Genomic DNA, 19,527 nt, shown 5'->3' with positions numbered 1-19,527 from the left:
GAGGAGGACAGAGATACAAGTATTCATAATATTGAAAGAGTTTCCTAGCGAAATCTAGGATAAATCAACATGAATAGATACACTACAGAATGAAGTGATTACTCGAAAGCCTCCACCATATCAAGCCAATCCTATAAATTCAATAAAGAATGAACCAGCACTTGCAAGCATGGCACCAGCTAGATTAAGCTACAGAACTGAGTGCTAGAAAACAGCATACTCTGCTACTAAAATAAAGGGGCAAGTCTCATCAAAGAGCCCAGAAAATCAGCTGCCAGTCAATTTTTTTCGTTAATAGGATGAACTGCCCATGCTCAAGTGCATACACCGACAATAGATGTTTTGTGATGCCAATGCACGGAACTTTACAACTTGTAAAACCTACCCTCTTTTCAAAAATTTCAGTAGAATCACTTGACACTTCAATGGCCAATTTTCAGAATCAAAGAATTCCCATTTACACAAAACAAGGAGAACTAGAGCACCAGCTGAACAGAAGTAAATAAACACTATGAAGCAAAGAACAATGAAATAAAAAAGCAAACAATAACAATAAGCAGAACACTTCTCTGTTGCATTAAATCCCACTAAGCTGCTGGATGTGCAAGAGAAAAGCACAAAACATGTTGCCACTATGACATCATAGACTAAAACTTGGCAAAATGTTCATCAATAAAAAATCAAGCTATTCTCCACTACAATAGTCAACTTGAAAAATACAATCTCAAATGATGAAGTGGTCCAGAGAAAGATCAGATAAGGATAAGATATACTTGCAAACCTAACATGACCCCCCTCAAACTGCACTTTAAACAAATGCCAAGTTAACTTTAAGTGGTGTTAACATCATTGCAAGCCAATTGAATAAGTTTCTGGCGATAAAAATTGGCATGCCTTAAAGCTACAGAAAAGTTAGATTACAAACGAATGATTCATTCAAATCTATTCTGCATGACCTCCTTTAGAGTACAGCAGATTCCAGTAAAACGCGGAAGGCTTTGACAAAATAGGTTCAAGTTCCAATCACACAACTTCATGATCTCATCCCTGTCCAATGCAATGCTTTCTGTATCAAGGACACTGGGGACACATGCAAACAAAAATGATCAGAAAAGTATATTCTAATCAATTAAGGTGACACATAATATCATGGAAAATAAACTGAATACAATGCATATTACCTCTTCATCGTCAAACCAAAACTCTAGACTGCCAAGAAAAAGCTTCCAAATTGTGTACTTCTTTCCTCACTTTCCAAATGTAATGCTCCAAGGAATACACATGGTCATCCATGCTATCAGTCAACATTGCATCTTCAGCTAATTTTACTGCTGCCATTTGGGACAGTTGAAAATTTTCACAAGCGCGTTGCAATTTCCTAGCAAGATCTTCCTCTCCAAGCATCAGAAGGGACATTAAAAGAGATTTAATCTCATGTTTTGCTCCAGTAGCCAAAGCCATTCCATTCAAATGTTCAACCAAAGCCATCTCCTCACCAGGGCTACAAGCATGACCGATTCAAATCTCACAGCTTATAAAAGTAGGAAAAAAAAATCTCAATCTCTGTACAAATCATATACCTGCCAGCACGAATTTTTCCCTTATTTCGCTGACGCCCTCTCCCCTTCGTAGAGGTTGAACTGATTGAAGCAGCTGAACCCCTCCTTGTCCTGCCCATGAAAGATGTTGGGTTAGTTTTCAGGCATGAGGGAAGCTATTGGATGCCACTGACAAAAGTCAATCAGCTCAAAAAGTAACTAGTTCACATTCCGGATGCATTTTCAGTACAAGGGGTCATCAAAGCAAAGAACGAATGCAAAAATAAGAAGTGCAAGATCATCAGCAACAAAAGGAAAAATTCAGTCAATACATATCTAGCAGGCAAAAAATAAATTCAGGGGATTAAGAAATTAGGGGACGTGCACATCCAACATTCTACCCTAAAGTGAACCAAGAGTAGAATAAGCAATATAAGCATGAGGGATACCCAGTGGTGTATGCACTCATTCCACTAAAACTACTGCTCACTTCTGAAGCAGTTTCATCATCAAGCTCAGCTACTGACTGCTCATCTGACCGAAGCTTTGCAGCAAGTAATAACCTCCTCTGTCGAACAGCTAGGTAGCGTGCCACATACTTCCCTACTTTCTCTAAACCCTCCTCATATTCACCAATCAGCAAGTTGGCACATTCAAGACAAGCAATTTTCACTTCTGAGACTAAATCATCCCTCAAGTGAAGGAAGGCAATCCTTAGAGCCTCCTCCCAATCCCTTGCACTAACCAAAAGATCAATACCTGCCTTGACATCACCACAGTACTCCAAGGCTATTGTGGCAGCATCTCCTGGTTTACCAAGTGCCTGGAGCTCCTCGCAGAGTTCATATGCCAGCTGTATTACTTCCTCCTTCCCAGATTTGATCAGCCCAGCAACTGTAAGAACTCCTCTCCAATTACCAGAAGAGCGATAAGCTTTCAGAGCTTTTTCCAAAGAAGAACAACACAAGTAAGCGACAGCAGCATCTTCAAAGGATTTCATTGAACTCAAATGATCTCCCCATGCATCAAGAATTTGTGCTTTTTTAACAGGATCGCTGATGAGTTTCAGACCCAAGGGGAAAAGCTGAGGATAACTTCTCATGAGCCTCATGCAATCTTCATAATAACCATCTCCAGCTGAAACAAGATGTCGCAAAGCATTTTCATACCTTTGCAGTCTAAGGTCAATATTATATTGCATTAATGCAGCTGGCATACGTTCTAATTCTTGAAGAAATGGAAGAAATTCTTTTGGATCCTTCTGTGAGTTTAATGCAACCATAGCTGCTAGGTTCAAATCATAAATTCCTAAAGCAGCTTCAAAAACTGCTTCTGGATCAGACAACCACAATAGATGCTTTAAAGATTCCTCAGCAGAAGGATAATTGTTCCGTCCTGGACTATCAGAACCTGATAGCTCCATTTGTCGGACAAATTTTATCCTTGTCAAAGCCTCCTCAAGAGCTGGAGGTTGGCTTTGAGCCAATGTGGTCAAAATGCAAAGTTCCCTTGAAGGACTTTCCACTATTTGCTCCTCCAGGGCCTTTCTTATCGCCAACAAGACAGCAGAAATCTTGCTGTTACTATCAGAATCGTCAGTATATCCAGATTTTACAGTGTTCAACTCCTTTTGACAAGGTAGCAATATGTAATCCTTATACAACGTCTCCATTACATTTCCATTTGTGATAGCACAAACAAACTCAGTTATATAGCTCAAGTTGTTCACCTGTTTCACAAATTCTGGAGCTGACTGAATAAAGGCTTTCCAACCACAGTGGTCAACAATAACATTAAAGTCTATCCTATGTCGCCGTATCATGTATAACGCATCTCTAAAGCGCCCCTGGACCAAGGCATTGATGATTGAGGCCAGAATCAGTTTCCTTGGGTAGACACATTCAAGATTTCCACGAATTGTTTGAATAATGACAGCAGACTCATCTCCATGTAGCACACCTATAACCCTAGCACCTCTTTCCCATATGTTTATATAGTTTCTTCCATCATCTCCAGTTCTAGTCTTGAAAGCAGGTAGGAAATTCCCATATTTAACAGCCAGTTGTTCATTTTGAATATCCGCAATGTCTACAATAAATAGCAGATCCTGTTTAGTTGAAAGAATCAGATGTGTTATTGATTGGTCTGTAGCATTCGAATAAAATGAGAAACTGCTGCAGTTGTCACATAATATCCTTCTACCGACTTGAAGCCTTCCATTGTCATCAAGTCCAAAAAGTAAAGCCTTCTGTGACATGAACCCCCCAGCAAGAGCCAAAGTCATCCATGGGCATGATGATGAGAAACACATGTCATCACATTTCTGAAGAGGAACCATTCTGTTGCCCCCTAACTTCGACAAATATTGGACTATTTTTCCACCATCAAACTGAATATATGCTGAACATCTATTTAGTGGGCCAGGGATTATTCCAATTACCTGTTCTTCAACAGAAATTTGGTTGGAAATTTTAGCTTGCCAGCCTGTGGATGTTACAGAACCAGGTTTATGATCTTCAGAACACATGACCTGAATTTCTTGCAGGTAATAGGCAGGCAGCCCATCCTTGCCAGAAAAGTTTCCTAATGAGCAATTAACGTGATTAAAGGTAAAATGAGAAACACTAAGAAGTACATGTGAGTCCAACCATGCCAGGTGAGTAAAAGATCCAAATCCAATATCACATGAGGCAGCCTCAACACTGACTTCAGTGCCTTCTAGCTCCTCCCACATATCTATTTCAGGAAGCTCTACAATACACAACCTGCCATCTGATAAAAATGTGGCCAGGTTATGTTTAGAACCGTGAGAAAAGAAAGCCATATTTCGAACTGCACTGGGAAATTTTAAACTAAATAAATACATAGGAGGGGGGATCAGAGAAACAGAAAGTGGGGTGACTAGTATCTTGGAGTCATCAATTACAAATGCTGTTGAGTTATCCATTACAGCTGTGATCCACATGAAATTGTATATCATTATCTGGCCATTGACAGTCCAACTTATCAACTGTAGTGGCTTTGTTGGATCCCAGATGAATTTAACTCCATCCTGCTTTAAGTATCTAATCTCTTGTTTCAAATACCAATGATTATTATTGAAGAACCAAATCTTGATAGACTCATGATCTTCACCTCTGACCACAAATGCAAGAAGCTCAGAGTTACAATTCCACTTCAAAGAGTCTACCTTTACATCAGTGTTATCATTAACACCAAATGAGCTTCGTTGCAATCCATTCTTCTCAAAGAAAACTATTGATGGGGACTTCTTTTCTTCCCTTCGATCATAAACAGATGCAATTTTTGCCCCACTGGGCATCCAGTCCAAAACTGCTCCCATGAAACCCACTGGTTCTGAGACAGAGTGAAGTGCACCTGAATCTCGTTCCCAAACTTTAAGTTTTTTACGTAAGGGAAGTGCATCATGCTCTTTGCTTAGGGTTGCAAAGAATTTGCCATCACCTCGCCAAGAAATGGGACTCTCACAAGAATAGTTGGAGGAGACAGCTGGTTCATCTGAAAGAAAGGGTAGATTATCAAAAGGCTTAATTACCCACACCAACTTGATATGAAGAGCTAGCAGTGTAAAAAAAGATCAAGTAATATAGGAAGAAGTCCTTACGTACGTCAACATCCCCAGGATGATCATCCAGTGCCATCTCATATAGCACATCCCAATCATGCGTCATCACTAGTATTTGACCGAACCCAGTAATTACACCAAGCAAATCTCCATCTGGACTAGGCGAAATGCACTTTATGCCACCCTCCACTCGTCCGACCACTTCTGTGGTACTATCATCCACAACATATAGCAAGAGAAGCCCATACGAAGTCCCAATTATCAGTGCTTCCTTCTCCATCAGATAATCCATGGAAGTAATGTAATCTCCCGGTTCCATATCAATAGAGTCAACTGCGGCAGATAATGAAGCTGAACCCCATGTTCCTTCATTCTGGCACAAAATCCTACATGTCAGATATGTCTACACTCCTCTTTATACACATGTAACAACTACCGAAACAAGCAGCTGGAAGTGTAAATATTCAGCCAAAGACCTTTTAGATGGCACTGATCAGTTATTAGGGGGTTAAAAAAAGAAATAAAGAACGAAGTCCTCGTAATTGTATTGGTCAGCTTGGTTCCGGACCTCTAAATGGGTAGGGAAGCTTTGTTCTTTTGCAAAATCTTGATCATTTACAGGGACCTACCTCTCGTGCCACTTTTTGGAATTCACTAATCCATTGTTCAAACCCTCCGTAACAACCATCATTGATAATAGGCGTAAATGATTTCATATCTAATCGCTACTACTTTCATGCATGCCAATTAGCACAAATTGAATTAAAGCCCTGCCTTTTTCTTTACTCAATTTGTCAAGGTTAAAACTTTTTTTTTACAACAATAATTCAAATCTTCCGCGCCAAAGCGAAAAGAAGAATACGATAGACAGTACAAACTGAAACGAAAAACGATGCAGAGGAAAAAGAGATTACTTGAGGAGATGGAATATGAGTTGTGTATATGAAGTTGGCCGAGGAAGCGAAGAAGATACGGTTGCGTTCAATATCAAATGCTGCAAATTGGACAACTTCATCTTCCGAGTGTAATTGAAGCTTCGACGGTAGCTCCCATGAGAGCTTCAGATTATTCATTTCTACTCTAACGAAGTTCTATCAACCAGATGAAAGCCTAACCACAACCCTAGCTAAGAAAGATTCTCATGAGCATGAAAAAGGATATAAGGTCTGCGAAATACTCCAACTGCTGAGGTTTTATTGACAACTAGGGTATAAGCACTGAGAAAAGAAGAGGTTTGCTCCTGTCGGACGACCAAAAATAAATCATAATAATAGAAGAATTACTCCTTAATGAGGTTTACAATTTAAAAGGCTGTCTTTTGAGTTTTTTTTTTTTTTGTAAGTGCGAGTTTTGGAATTGCAAATAGTAATATGGAGTACAATAATATAGGATCACAATTGATGTACACTTAAATTTCAATTCTTTTCTTCAAAATATAGATTCTAATGGTTCAAATTCAACCGGTTAACCTTAATTGTCGCTCACGCCAAAATATGTCGCTCACGCCAAAATAAAACTGTTGAAATATTTAATTATAAATTCTATTTTGAGAAGTTTTATGTTGAAAAAAAGTTATGCTACAAATTAGTGATATAAATTTATTTTAAATTGAGCATTACTGCTGGACAACGAAAGATAGATAACGTAACAATATATTGAATTGAGCAAAACAAGAATTTCTTGTACAAAATAAACAACAATTCAAAGAAAAGTAAACACTTCTTTGATAAAGGATTCGTTTGCATATGAATCATATCTACTGAAGCCAATAATTTCAAGTTATCTTTGTTTTCAACTTTCAAATAACCTTTTCTCCATGAGTAATTTTTTGTTTATTTTTATACCATTATTTTTTCCATGATAATTTTGTTGAGCAACCTTTGTTTCTCTTTAATAGCTTTTTCAAAATTTTCAATTTTTCTTGAGTTATCAATGAACCTTGATTGTCCCAAGTTACAAAATGCAAGCGTGTGAGAATACTCGTAACAAGTTTTTAGTTCTCACAAGTAATATTTATTAGCTACCATAATGAGAATTACAATCTTCTACATTTCATAAGAAGGTTTAGCTTACATCTCTAGCTAATTGGACTCTATAGAAGCATCCTTACAAGGAGTCAAGACTCTGTCTCAACTGTGATTTGATACTATCATCAACTTATAAATAACTGTTTCATAAAAAAACTTATAAATAACAATAATTTCTATGACTCTTGAGTTGCAATTATATTCTTACACTGAGTCAAAAGTACGGGTCTCAAACACGTTATAATAGCAACTTCGCATTGATTTCACTAGAAACTTCTTATCTTAGTATGACATATAGCTTCCTTACCTTTCTACATGTTTCTACCAAAAAATATAAGATATCACAATCACGGAGAATATGAGTTTGACCTAGAGGCGAAATAGAGTTACCGCATAAGATTCATGCTTGTACCAGTCTAATTCATGTATTCTCAAAGCACAATGCTCATATTTTACCTCTCCCGCAAGTATTTACGTATTTAGCTTCCGTTAGCTCCATACTTTTGTCACCCTGACCATCCTTCTATTTAACCCTCTGAAGAGCCGCGTATAAACAAATGAAAGCAGACCAAGATGCTTGCTCACTCCGTCCATTCATTGCAAATGAAAAAACATTGCACCAGAAAACACAGAAGCTTCAATTCCTTCCTCTGGGCTCTGACCAGAGTGCATAAACTATAAATGACTGGATATTTATAACTCAAAACTCTTATGCGAAGATACACTGGTTATGAGAACTAAACTGGGTAACTGCATATGATCCAGTCTAGCTCGTTCACAAAGAGAAGACAGAACTACTATGGATGCACAGGAATGAGTTCCAGAGCACCAGGCGACTATCCTGTAAACCGACATGTTACATATACTGACGGTTCAAGTATTTACACAACTATGTTTACTCAATCATCATCTAGCAAGTTTGCCTAAATGTAACAGATACAAGTTTCCCCAAAATTTGCTTCAGCTGATTGCCAAAGCAACCAACCTGACATTCTTTCATGAACATATTGTTAGTCCAGCTCGATTCCTTTTTCTTTGGCAGCTTTTTTAACAGATCCCACATTTCCTTCAGTCTCGCATAAACGGAGATAAGATTTCCACAGTTTGATGGAAAACGGATATACGGATACAGCTTTCTTGTGAAAACTCTCCTGTATACACTTAATGTCCGTCAAATCATGTAAAACATCTGCTGCTTCCACCCATGCATATTCTGGTGCTATAGGAACAGCATGAAAAAGTGCATTTACCAAGAGTGAACTTGCCCAGAAAGATAAACTGGCAGAGCACTTTGTGGCATTGGAACTAAGCTTTTTGCAGACAGAAAATGCAAGCAAATAATTAGAAGGCAGAATCTCCATCAGGGCTTCCACAAAGTCCACCAAATCCGTCACTTTATCACAAACACGGGGTAACAGAGTAAGACCGTACCATACTTCAAGAACCAAGCTCATCAAAGAAAAGTCAGCTGAAGCTGGACTCAACAACTTGCTGACAAGCTGTCGGGCAACAGGCTTCTTGATTTTTTGAATGAAATCTCGCGACAGTGGTTCTGCGCCAAGTGAAGCTCGAACATCAACCAGATGAACATTCAGAATGTTCAATATGCCTTTGAGATGAACCACCCCCTTATCTCTGATACTACCTATAAGCAAAAACGGGACAAGTTCTCTCAAACAATGCTGGTAATTATCAGCGGTAGCTGCCTTCAGTGCCAGATCTAATGCAGCTTGAGCTTCGGATTGATTGTTCTGCAGTAATTTATACAATGAAAGATTGAGCATCCCGAACACAGTGTCATTCTGACCACAACTCAAAAACCAAGCATGGAGATCTGACACTGAAATTGACATCAGTGAACTATCTGACTTCTCGTCTTTAGCTTGCAAAACTCCATAATCAGAATATCTTGCCTCCAGAACAGAATGAAACCATTGGTCCATTAAGTCCTTCACAAAATCAAATTTCCCACTCTGGAAGACACATCCAACATATTGATTCCAAATACAATGAATGCCAGGAACTTCATCCGGCCAGTTTCTAAGAGCTTCCTCAAATCCATTAAAATTGGAGCCCCCCAAGTCATGTTCAGCCCAAGCTGACATCAAAACAAGTTCTAAACATGACGGATACAACTTGATATATTTTCCAAGCAAATTTCTACTGCATTCGAGGCCCTCCAGAACCGATACACATCTAACATGGTTGAGAGCAAACAGGTGTGCAGCCCTTAGAGTTGTTTCATTTTCAAGTGATTCATGATCCATGTACAATGCTAGTGAATCAACAGCTAATTCCAAGAGTGAAGCAGCTTGTTGCTTCTCATCAGATCTTAAAGAAACCGAAGGCCACTCTATAGCAGAACATTCTTTCCTACATTCAAATTTCTGTACCACAGCATCAGGCAATTTCTTATATAGAAGTATATACACACAACAGATCCAGAAGATGAATTTGTCACAAATGGTCAGGCAAGTAACAATATCAGGAAGAGAAAGTTGAAGGTTATTGTCAGATTTCTTAGAGGGCCAAAAGAGCCCAGAGATCTTCTCAAGGGCCATACCAGCACTGCCAGACATGCACAAAAAATTCACCATCTGCAGAAATATATCCAAAGTGCAATGGCTTGCACGCATGGCATCTCCATCAGAAGTAGATGTATGGTGAGAAAGAGCCAATAGTGCAATATCATATGCAGCCAGCCGATCATCGAGCTGTACACGACTGTTAATGTATAAAAGCCAGAGTTCATAAGATTCTTTGTTGTATTCAACCTGGAAATCAAATAAAGCAGTTCATAAACTCCTGGTACTGAAATAAACACAAAACTGGAAACCTAGACAACAACAACAGAAGTTTGGTGAACAAGTGATATTTTTTCTCCCATGGAGAACAGGGACGATTGCAAGCAAGACTAATAAATATCACTAAGGTCGTCATAATGCACCTCTGTTTTTAATACCATGAATATAACAACAGGAAACAAAAAGAGAAGAAAGACTAATCCAGGAAGTGGGACAGGGAAAATAGGGCAAGAACAAGAATATATTCAAAAAAAGAAAGACAGAAGAGAAACAGTACTAAATATTAATAGTTTGTTTATGACCTTTTAGCAAAAATGGTAGTGAATATCAAATCCTGAAGACTTTGATATTGTGAAGACCTTCTATCTAAATAAGATACCTTTGCTCTCATCACGCCTTTATTTACATATAAAACTCATAGAAATCTTTCAATAACGACACGGTTATATCAAACATTGAATCCAAAAGGCACAACTGAGGAGTCTCGAACTTCCAATTCTTCATTGTATAGAAAATAAAAGAAACATGCATACCGCATATCGGAACAAGTCATCCTTTACAATTGCCTTCTGATTACTGTAGAAAATTTGCAAGTAAACTATCCAAAGAACTGCAGATGTGGGATTGTCCTCAATGGCTTGAGCAAGAACTTTAAGAGCCTAAATATTTTAGATAATGGAATGAGAACAAAATCATTCCAAAATGAATACTCTGGTCCAACTCAATAACCATTTAATACCTGCATCCTTGCTTTATACTTGTCAGCCTCCTGATTGAAATTAAGGATAGCTATTTCCAGGGATTGGTCAGCATCAACGACACATTGATCAATTTGACCCTAAGAAAACCCCAAGAATACGTAAGTTAATTGCTATATACCCATGAAAATGAGAAAACAATTCATCTGGAGAGCCTACCAAAATTGCAATATTAGAAGGTGTACTACACTGAATTAAATGCAAAAAGCTAGCAGAAACACACGCTAAACTAGCACAAAGTAAAACAAGAATCAGTTTAAGGGGAAGGAAGACAGAGTTCTACAAGGAGCAAAGGAAAAAAACTAGGAGGATCCTCATAATTCCAGCATGAGCTACCCCACTTTATGTATAAATAGATTGATATGAACAACATCTACCATGAGAATCCAAGAGAGTGCATAAGCAACACTACAAGCAAAAATCATAAGTAATGACTTCATGTGTTCCAAAACAGAAATAGATATGAATGCCAATAGCAAACACTAGGGAATTGCCGTCTTCTAAGCAGATATGAACTGAAAGTTAAGGAACCTAGGAGTGCTTGTCTTTCCAGTATTTTGTTTTAATAAAATAAACACTTCAAGTATTTATCTGCTTATAGATCCTGTACCACAAAAAAAATTTGATGTTCCAAAATGAAAAGCAAATTGGAATTGACATCTCAGAAGAACATTTTCAAGATTTACGACATTAACAAAGTTACATTTTCTGTTTAGGAAAGAGGGAAACACAATATAAAGACTCCATTAAAGATTAAACTCTAGAAAGGCAGAAACATGAACATTCACCTATTCCTATACTTTCCTATCCAAAAGATCAACTCCATGAAAATAAGCATTCCACCTCAAAGCCAAAAGGCCGGCAGTAATTCAACAATCAAGTAAATGAAATTGGAAGCCACAAGGATGAGGACTCATAAACAAACTACCCAAAGAAGGAAAGGATTCTTTGACAAACCAGTGTCCCATTTCTGTTGTTAAAATAAGATGTCTGTCTATTCCAGCTACAGTGGACCTCTATACGAGCTTGAGTGCCATGCAAAAATGGCTCATTTGATTGTGAAACCATCGGACACAAACTAGACAAAACCAAGAAAGCACTGAAACACTTCCCCCAGCATTGTCCATAACCTTGAGATGAAGTAGATATAAATGATTGTGAATCAGGTCTCAGAATGTCTAAGCTGACAACATAAGTAGGGGCAGCTAAATCAACATGATTCAGAGACTTCCTACGCACCATAGCACCGTCAAATTGTTCCCTGGGTGATTGTCTTCTGACCTGAACAACTACAAAAGAAAAACAGACATTGTATAAAAAAGATTTTCATGATTCATATTAGAGATTAAGCGAACTTAACATTACCAGAATAATCAGTACTATCATGTTTCATGTTGTTGCAGCAGTAGTCTCTAACATGCTGCCAAGAACACTCACTGTTGTTGCATCTTCCTCGGAGTTCATACATACAAAGTGGCCAGAATGGGTCAATAGCTAGATTGCAGGAGTAATACCCACTTTGTCCAACAAATAAGTCGATTGAAGTTTCAGGCAAATCCAAGTTTGATATACTAGGCTTGCTTTTACAAGTGACCCGGTTATCCTCGTTCTCCTCATCAACATCGGATATGAGCATACCTGTACTTCCATTATTGGACTCTAGCACACTGCAAAGTTCTATGAACTTCAGGGCACTAAATGCACACTTCATTGACGGCAAGAGAAAAGTGCCAGAGGTTTTAAATTCTTGACTTCCCAGAGAAATACAACTACCCATACAAACGTCTTGGGAGGAAGATGCATGCTCCGAATGCGGAATATCAAACTGGTTGTTAATCTGGACTGGTAGTTCAGGACATCTTTCTTCCTTGCTATAATCTGTACCAAAAGTAGAAATTGTAAAATCACAGAAAATAGCAAGTTACAAAAATAAAGATCATAAACCAGGATACATGACAGCAAGAGTCAACATGTACAATTACAAACATCTGAGACAAAATGGATCATCGAAGTCTCCACTTGGTAGACATATCAAAAGGAGAGGGGGAGGGGGAAGAGAGTCTCCACACGGTGCAAGTCACATAATTGGCTTCCAATCAGATGAAAGCGAGTTTGTCATACAGCATCAAAAACAACGTTTAATGGAGAGAGAGGTGGTGACTGCACAAATAGATTTCTTCACTATTTATCCAAGATTAATTAGAGAGTCAAGTCAAAAAATAAATCTACACAATGGAATGACAAATAGCAATAAATAGAACATTTGCAAAAGAACAAAGTAGTAGGTGTACTCTGGAGTTCCTTACAGTAAGACAAAATTTCCATTCTCATGACTTTGGACTTCTTTAATGCTCTACCCAGAACTATTAAGAAAGGATCACAGGACAAACAGGTAAATCCTCAAGAAGAAATATTACCTTCATAATCTGAATGTTTGCCATTCTCTGCCTCAGACAATGGTACATCTGCAGTATCAGTCTCCATCATCTGTCTACTGTCATCATTTTCATCATTTCTTTCAACTAAATCTTCCGTGCTCTGGGTTGTCCCCTTTTTTGGCAATTTTTTTGTCTTTAGCTTTTCAAAGAGCTGTGACCTTAATGACGCTTCAAGAAGAAAACAGTCTTGAGAACTATCAAATGGTGGTTGTCTTTCAGACTCCTCATAGATGTCCTTTTCCCTATCTTTGTTGAATTCTGATGTTCTTTCAGATTCTATATTTTCTTGAGCAGATTTATGGTTAAATTCAAATATCTCACCTTCCTGATAAGATGACTGACTTAAATCACCAGAAGGGGAGCAGACACCATTTGACACAGGTTGCTTGTGACCCTCCGAAGGACTTCCCTCACGCTTGGAGCAAGGATCAGATACCAAGTTCTGCCCACTCACATGCATATTAGATGGGTTCTGATAGTGATCGTTTGCAGGAGGTACATTACTATTATTACCACGTATGCCATTAATATCAGATCCAGTGTGCACTTGACGGCTGGATGCGGGTATTTGATGCTCATTAACATCAGAAACATAATTAAAAGAATCCAATTGGGCTTCTACCTGATCATGCTGTCTTAGGGAGACAACCAAATTTGGGTTCTCCATCATGAGAGATCGAAGCTGTGCCGAGTATAATTCCCTTTTACTGTAGAGTTGAGAGCATCTCGCATTAGCTTCAATCAAGGCTCTCTGGGCCTTCCGATAAGCCATAAGTGCATTTCTTTCTTCTATTTCACATCTGCGCCGATGCTCTTGTGCATCCTCTATTTCCTTATCTTGCAACTCCTCATACTCCAGCAGTGACTGCAAATCCATGTTATTCCCCATCATGTTTAACTTGTCCAAACCATTCAACAAACTTGGATTACTCAGACTTGCTTTCTGCAAGGAAACAGAAAGAGATAATCAAAATTGAATGTGAGGCCCAAGATTTTAAAAGTAAACAAATAAAGCAAAAGCTGTGGTACAGAACAAACCTGTAAGTTACCATCAGCAAGATGCAGACTAGATGCCTGAACTTTGTCATCTGATTTTAATTTGCTCACTTGGTCACTAGATTTTGCTTGATCGCTATCACACCTTTCTGTTAAATTAGTGCCAGATGTAACATTGTTCTGGATGGACACTTGAACATCATGACGAGCATACTCCTCGGGATCCAACTGCACATTGTTCTTAAGAATAAGAAAAGAGAATGACAATGCATACGTAAAACTGTATATAACACAAGTCTGGATTCACACACCTTGATATGAACGTAAAACATCTTCCCACCCAAAACAGAATTGTTTAACACAAGAAGCTTCAGAAAAATAATAAATCTTTCAAGTATAGACAGAATAAAGGAAAAGATTCACTGAAGCTTTTTAGCTTTGTGGCAGACATGGGACTCCAGATTTTTGGAGGAATTGGAAATTAAAAAAAAAAAAAAAAACCCACGTTCTATCCCAAATTTAAGAAACAGCTATGACCAAATTAACTATATCCTGCTTTGTTTTTCAACTCCCCTCATCTGTTAAGCTCCCGCAAAGACACAGATCAGGAAAATTAAAGAAGAAAACACACCAAAACAAAACAAGCGAAAGATCGACTCCTAATTACATCCATATACCAATATGAGGAAAATTGGGACAAAAAGGATTGCAATTTCATTAAATAAGCATCAGTGGTCGAGGAGCTATAGAAAAGCTCTGTTTTACAATAAAATACACAAGCAGATCCATTGAGGACCAGAGGTGGTGTGGTAGGAACAGGCAGAGATATCAGCTCTTCCACCACCATGTTCATGAGATTATAACAATAAACAAGAGATCTGCTTGAGATTCATATACACAAGTTGTCGCACAGACTAGAAAGAAAATGAAGCTCCTTGGTTCAGCACTATGAGATCAAATAGCTGATACCACACCACAAGAGACCTTATAAAGAAATTGCTAAGACATTCCTCAGAACCCTTTTTACCTAATTAGCCAAGAACAACTAGTAAAGTAATTATGTCATGTTTGGTGAATAAAAGACGTAAACATCAAGATTCAATCATATAGCAGTATGGTCTGATGGTAGGGGGTAGATGTCCTAATTCAGCAAGTCATTAAAAAGTACAACCAAGAGAGAGGAAAAAATAGAGAGAAAGAAAAAAAAAACCAATATTTATGCGGCTACTACTAAGTTTTTTCCTTTAACAGCCAGGAGAATGAATCTCTCCCAACTAAATTATAAATACCCAGAATTACTCTAAGAGCAAGCTGAATATGGAGGAAAAGATCACAAAGGACAACTTGAAAGAATTTAAAGTCACATACAACATTAAGCTATTTGTTTCAGCTTTAAAAGGCACAGCAAAACTGCAAAGATCAGTGCATATCCATGTATTTTTTATATTCCAGACATATTCATAGGAAAAGAGCAAGTCACGTGGCAAAAACATAGGTAGATGACATGGCCATGTTGCAACACCATTGCATGCCATTAACAATTGGCTCTTAGTTGAACTTTGCCTCATTGCTCTTCTACAGGTAGTAAACCTTATTCATTATTCTAACTAGTAAAATTGAACTTCAAGATATCAAAATAAGCATGTTTGGATCTAGAATAAGCCAATTTTTAGGCTCTGCACATCTTTAAAAATAATGATCAAAGCTACCAAAAGACATATATAGGATATATTATCTGTGTGTCTTACTGATCTATTTGGAAAATCACCAGTCGCCCTTTTTCCTATTTGCCCAGATTGTTTCAACCAAATTACAGGATCGCCTTGTTTAGGATTCCTGGCACACTGTATGTTATTAGCAACGGTACAATTACCTGCATAATAATTATCACGCCATTCATTAGGCATCTCAAACTGTGCAGTATGCTGCCCAATCCCTCCCCCCCCCCCTTGCTCCAAAAGTAAAGCATTGAAAAAGAAAATTAAGCACTTACCCGCAATAGCAGTATTAAGAGAATTTTCTAATGAAAGAGAGTCCCTCGCCTCTGACTGTTTCTGCACTCCAGAAAGCGATGTACCCAAGGAAAGTTTTTTGCTACGATGATCATGATCATCTACACTCTCTTTACCACTATTATCCACCCTAGACTTTCCTGATGTTAAAATCGGCTGCAGAGAATGAAGATTATTATCTAAATCTAGCTGGCTACACTGTGGTTCTCCAGTTTTTAGGCGCTTCTTGTCAGCTTTGTTCAACTCACCGCGCAAGTCAAAACCTGAGTCTTTGCGAACCCTGTTCCCAGGATTGCCAGGGTTTTTAAATTTACCATCACTACCTGATCCACCAACTGAATTTTTAGTTTGCTGGGTTGACTTGAGCTTTAACTGACTTTCTCGGATTGCAATTAGCTGTCTTAGGTCTTGCAGTTGTCTTTTGTTAGTATTAACATGTACAATTGATTTCTGCAAAGACCCATGATCACCGGCTACCCCTTTCTGTACAGTACTGAAATTTCTAGAGCTAGGTATTTGTCTACAATTCCATGAAGTTGCTCCATTGACAAATGGGCGACTAGGAAAGGCTTCTCTGTTGACTAATCTAGCTTTCTTAGTTTTATTTTGAAGCAACTTCGGCGACCTTTGGAGAGAAGATACAGGCGGTCTGCTACTTCTATCTACTCCCTGTGTTTGGTCTTTAGTTGCCAGAGTATTACGCCTGCTATCATCAGAATCACTGCCACTGTCATCATCTGAAAAACTTATGACAAATGGCACAAATGGTCCTCGATTCTTCTCAGAACTCTTGAGATGGTCTGACCGCTGAGAAGCTCTAGAAGATAGACCAACCATGCTTGCAGACTTGATGGCAGGATCATGCTGTTCTGTGAACAAAAAGCAACTAATGGAGTTGGAGAATCAAGCAAGCAAACTACACTAAACAATAACATTCTTGTCCCTTCCCAAGACACAGAAAGAACCTCCAACAAATGCGCATAAAATTTAGTCATCATGCATGACATAATGGGTATATATACACATGCAAATATCACCACCAAGGAGTAGATAGTAGAATCCCAAAGTACTGGACCAAACAAAATTCAGACTCGGAAAGCTGGTAACTGTACATATGGCATTTCTAAAAGGAGTTTTTATGATTCTATACAGAGAGACAATTATCAACTTCTACACATGGTAAAAGATCCCAGAAATTGGGGATTAGAGCATGGATTCCGAACAACCATTATATAATGACTTAATGCATTGTCCGCCAATTATTTAAAGAGAACAGTTCCATACCAAGTAATTAATCGTCCATCCAGATTATATATAGTTACCCCAAGAAGGTTAAAAACAATTAACCTCAAGGTGTAGTAAACGTACCCCTCTCTGCATCCTGAATGACCTTATCTACTGAAGAAGCTTCAGCAGAATCTGGCTGATCCGCCTGAGCAGTATCACATCCAGCAAGATGAGATGCAGATGCAGTAGCATGGAAGTCCTGTAGGATCAAATTCACTTCTTAAGGAGAACAACTTGGCTAAATTCCACCTCCTAAAAGCAAAAATAAATAAAGGTGCCGTGACCACAAACCTATTCTATTGTAGAACGACAATTATTTAATTATTTAAGTCTGCATGTATTAAGAAAGCCCTAAAATCAAATCTCCACAAGCATGCATATCAAAAAACTGAATGTCACCAACAACTCCGCCCCTAACGTTTAAAAGAAAAAACAGAAAAAAAGAAAAGCAACAGAACAACACAAATGCAAACTAAACAGAACAAACGTAGCCCTCAAATAACAGGGCTTCTTCTTAGCGTTCAAAGACTAATAAATTTTTTTTTTTAAAAAGTAAAATTACCAAAATCAACCAAAAAGAAAATCTCATGCTTAACCATTTTAATGGAAGAAAAATAACAAATATTTCAGAAAGTCCTACAACTAAAGCAGAAAATAACAAAAGATTTACTCGTGATTCATACAGGGAAAAGAAGAAAGGTCCATAATTTCCAGCAGCGATGCGAGTGATAAGTTCATAGCTCAGACTGAAACATAAAATTAGGGTTTGAAGCTAGAGAGAATACATCGTCGTCATCATCAGAGGAAGAGAGTTCGCCTTCTTCTCTGCTTTTAGAGGAGTCATTAGCTGCAGCCTTAGCCTTGGAATTAGCTGCCGGAGCGAGCTTTTCCCCCCTAGCTACAGCAACTCGCTGGCCGGCTTTTTGGGTAGAATTGTGGTCGTCGTCGTCGTCGTCGCTGTTATTCTTCATTACTTCATAGCTTTCCTCCATTTCTCTCTCCAACTCACTTTTTTTTTTTTTGTTTGGGGTTTTCTTGTTCTATCTCTCTCTTTCTACATCGGCTTTGGCGGTTAAAAACTGTGAAATTGGAAACCCCTCACGAAATGCAAATTTATGCAAAAAAGAATAAAAATATTATGGAGGAAGAATGGTGGCTTCTTCTGGGCGTTCTTACTGTGAATTATGACGTAGTAACTAATTTTGGGCTGCGGTGGCCTCTTTTTTTGTCGGCATTTACGCAGGTCGCAGGTGGCCGTTTTTGCCCTCCTTCTTCATCTTGCTTGACTGCGTGATTGCGGGTGAAATTTTTTTTTTTTTTTTTGTCTTTTAGACAAAAGAGAATTGTGCTTGCATCTTAATTAATTGATTTTTTAAATTTTTTATCTTTTTAATTGACATTTTATTTCAGGTGCATTACGTCACTAAAAAAAATGCTAATGTATTATTTTAAAAAAAAAAATCGGCCCGAACACGCTTTCCACGCCAAAAGGGCAACATTTCTATCGGTGACCTTGGAAAGATTGTGGTTCTTCAACCTGGGTTTAAGGATGACTGGGACCTTATTCTGTCACTAATTGGCTGAACAGGATTTTTTAGTGGGTCCTCCTTAGATTAGTCTTTGACTCAATTTGACGATGACTTGTGAGTATTTCTAACGCAGCTGGATGTATGAGTTTCTATGGATTTCCGAAAAAAAAAAAAGCCAAAAGGGCAACATTTCCCTAGATCCAAGGCAGCCCAATCCTCAGCACACCGTGAGGTTGTATTAGTAGTGTCTCAAGTTTCTATTATGTCGTTTCATTTAATTACCAGTATAAACTGTTAAAGCAATGGATCAGTGCCAAATAATTGCAGGTTGGGATAATTGTTCATGAGTGTTCGATTAAACATATCTTCTCTTAACCTTTGATATCTACTATTTTGTGTCAGTCTCTGGAATTTCACGAGTATAGTTTACCTACTTAATTTTTACATGCATAAGATTGTCAAAAATAGAAGTTTATTCGAAAAAATTATTCACAACAACACTATAGTACTTTTATAATGTAATGTATATAACATAAAATGATAATTAGAAAA

At 38.1% G+C, this 19,527-nt stretch overlaps 2 protein-coding genes across 12 annotated transcripts; both read right to left on the bottom strand.

The window, feature by feature from the left end:
* Positions 1-654: 654 nt before the first annotated feature.
* On the bottom strand, positions 655-6,457 carry LOC113730527 (elongator complex protein 1-like). 4 transcript variants are annotated; one of them, XM_027255254.2, is made up of 6 exons: positions 6,039-6,450; positions 5,164-5,497; positions 1,988-5,057; positions 1,581-1,670; positions 1,182-1,501; positions 655-1,066 (listed from the first exon to the last, which is right to left on the bottom strand). In XM_027255254.2, exons 1-5 carry the CDS (start codon positions 6,195-6,197, stop codon positions 1,192-1,194), a joined length of 3,963 nt encoding a protein of 1,320 aa, XP_027111055.2. In that variant the 5' UTR covers positions 6,198-6,450; the 3' UTR covers positions 655-1,066; positions 1,182-1,191. The 4 variants fall into 4 exon arrangements, with proteins under 4 accessions (XP_027111055.2, XP_027111054.2, XP_027111056.2 ...); XM_027255253.2 differs by having other exon boundaries at positions 655-1,080; positions 6,039-6,447; XM_027255255.2 differs by lacking the exon at positions 6,039-6,450 and having other exon boundaries at positions 655-1,080; positions 5,168-5,307.
* Positions 6,458-7,792: 1,335 nt separating this feature from the next.
* LOC113730526 (uncharacterized) lies at positions 7,793-18,655 on the bottom strand. Of its 8 annotated transcripts, XM_072078528.1 has the most exons (12): positions 18,232-18,582; positions 17,528-17,645; positions 16,141-17,028; positions 15,896-16,020; positions 14,190-14,375; positions 13,774-14,094; positions 13,131-13,593; positions 12,079-12,591; positions 11,671-12,002; positions 10,695-10,793; positions 10,489-10,614; positions 7,793-9,925 (listed from the first exon to the last, which is right to left on the bottom strand). In XM_072078528.1, the coding sequence occupies exons 1-12, from the start codon at positions 18,436-18,438 to the stop codon at positions 8,162-8,164; spliced, it is 5,142 nt and encodes a 1,713-aa protein (XP_071934629.1). In that variant the 5' UTR covers positions 18,439-18,582; the 3' UTR covers positions 7,793-8,161. The 8 variants fall into 8 exon arrangements, with proteins under 8 accessions (XP_071934629.1, XP_027111051.2, XP_071934630.1 ...); XM_027255250.2 differs by having other exon boundaries at positions 13,131-14,094; positions 18,232-18,655; XM_072078529.1 differs by having other exon boundaries at positions 11,953-12,002; positions 13,131-14,094.
* Positions 18,656-19,527: the final 872 nt, after the last annotated feature.

Source organism: Coffea arabica, chromosome 2e, assembly GCF_036785885.1.
Source record: "Coffea arabica cultivar ET-39 chromosome 2e, Coffea Arabica ET-39 HiFi, whole genome shotgun sequence".
In the NCBI taxonomy this organism is placed as follows: domain Eukaryota; kingdom Viridiplantae; phylum Streptophyta; class Magnoliopsida; order Gentianales; family Rubiaceae; genus Coffea; species Coffea arabica.
The sequence above is the reverse complement of the archived record's forward strand: the minus strand, read 5'-3'. Positions and strand labels throughout refer to the sequence as shown.

What these genes read in the sequence shown, in the direction of transcription:
- LOC113730527 (XM_027255254.2), bottom strand. Translation starts at nt 6,197, where the DNA reads ATGAATAATCTGAAGCTCTCATGGGAGCTACCGTCGAAGCTTCAATTA. An exon ending in CTCATATTCCATCTCCTCAA is followed by an intron (nt 5,498 to 6,038) that starts GTAATCTCTTTT and finishes ATTTTGTGCCAG; the next exon opens with AATGAAGGAACATGGGGTTC. An exon ending in ATGAGTGCATACACCACTGG is followed by an intron (nt 1,671 to 1,987) that starts GTATCCCTCATG and finishes TTTCATGGGCAG; the next exon opens with GACAAGGAGGGGTTCAGCTG.
- LOC113730526 (XM_027255250.2), bottom strand. Translation starts at nt 18,438, where the DNA reads ATGGAGGAAAGCTATGAAGTAATGAAGAATAACAGCGACGACGACGAC. An exon ending in CAAACATTCAGATTATGAAG is followed by an intron (nt 12,592 to 13,130) that starts GTAATATTTCTT and finishes CTTTTGGTACAG; the next exon opens with ATTATAGCAAGGAAGAAAGA. An exon ending in ACAACAGAAATGGGACACTG is followed by an intron (nt 10,794 to 11,670) that starts GTTTGTCAAAGA and finishes GGGTTTTCTTAG; the next exon opens with GGTCAAATTGATCAATGTGT.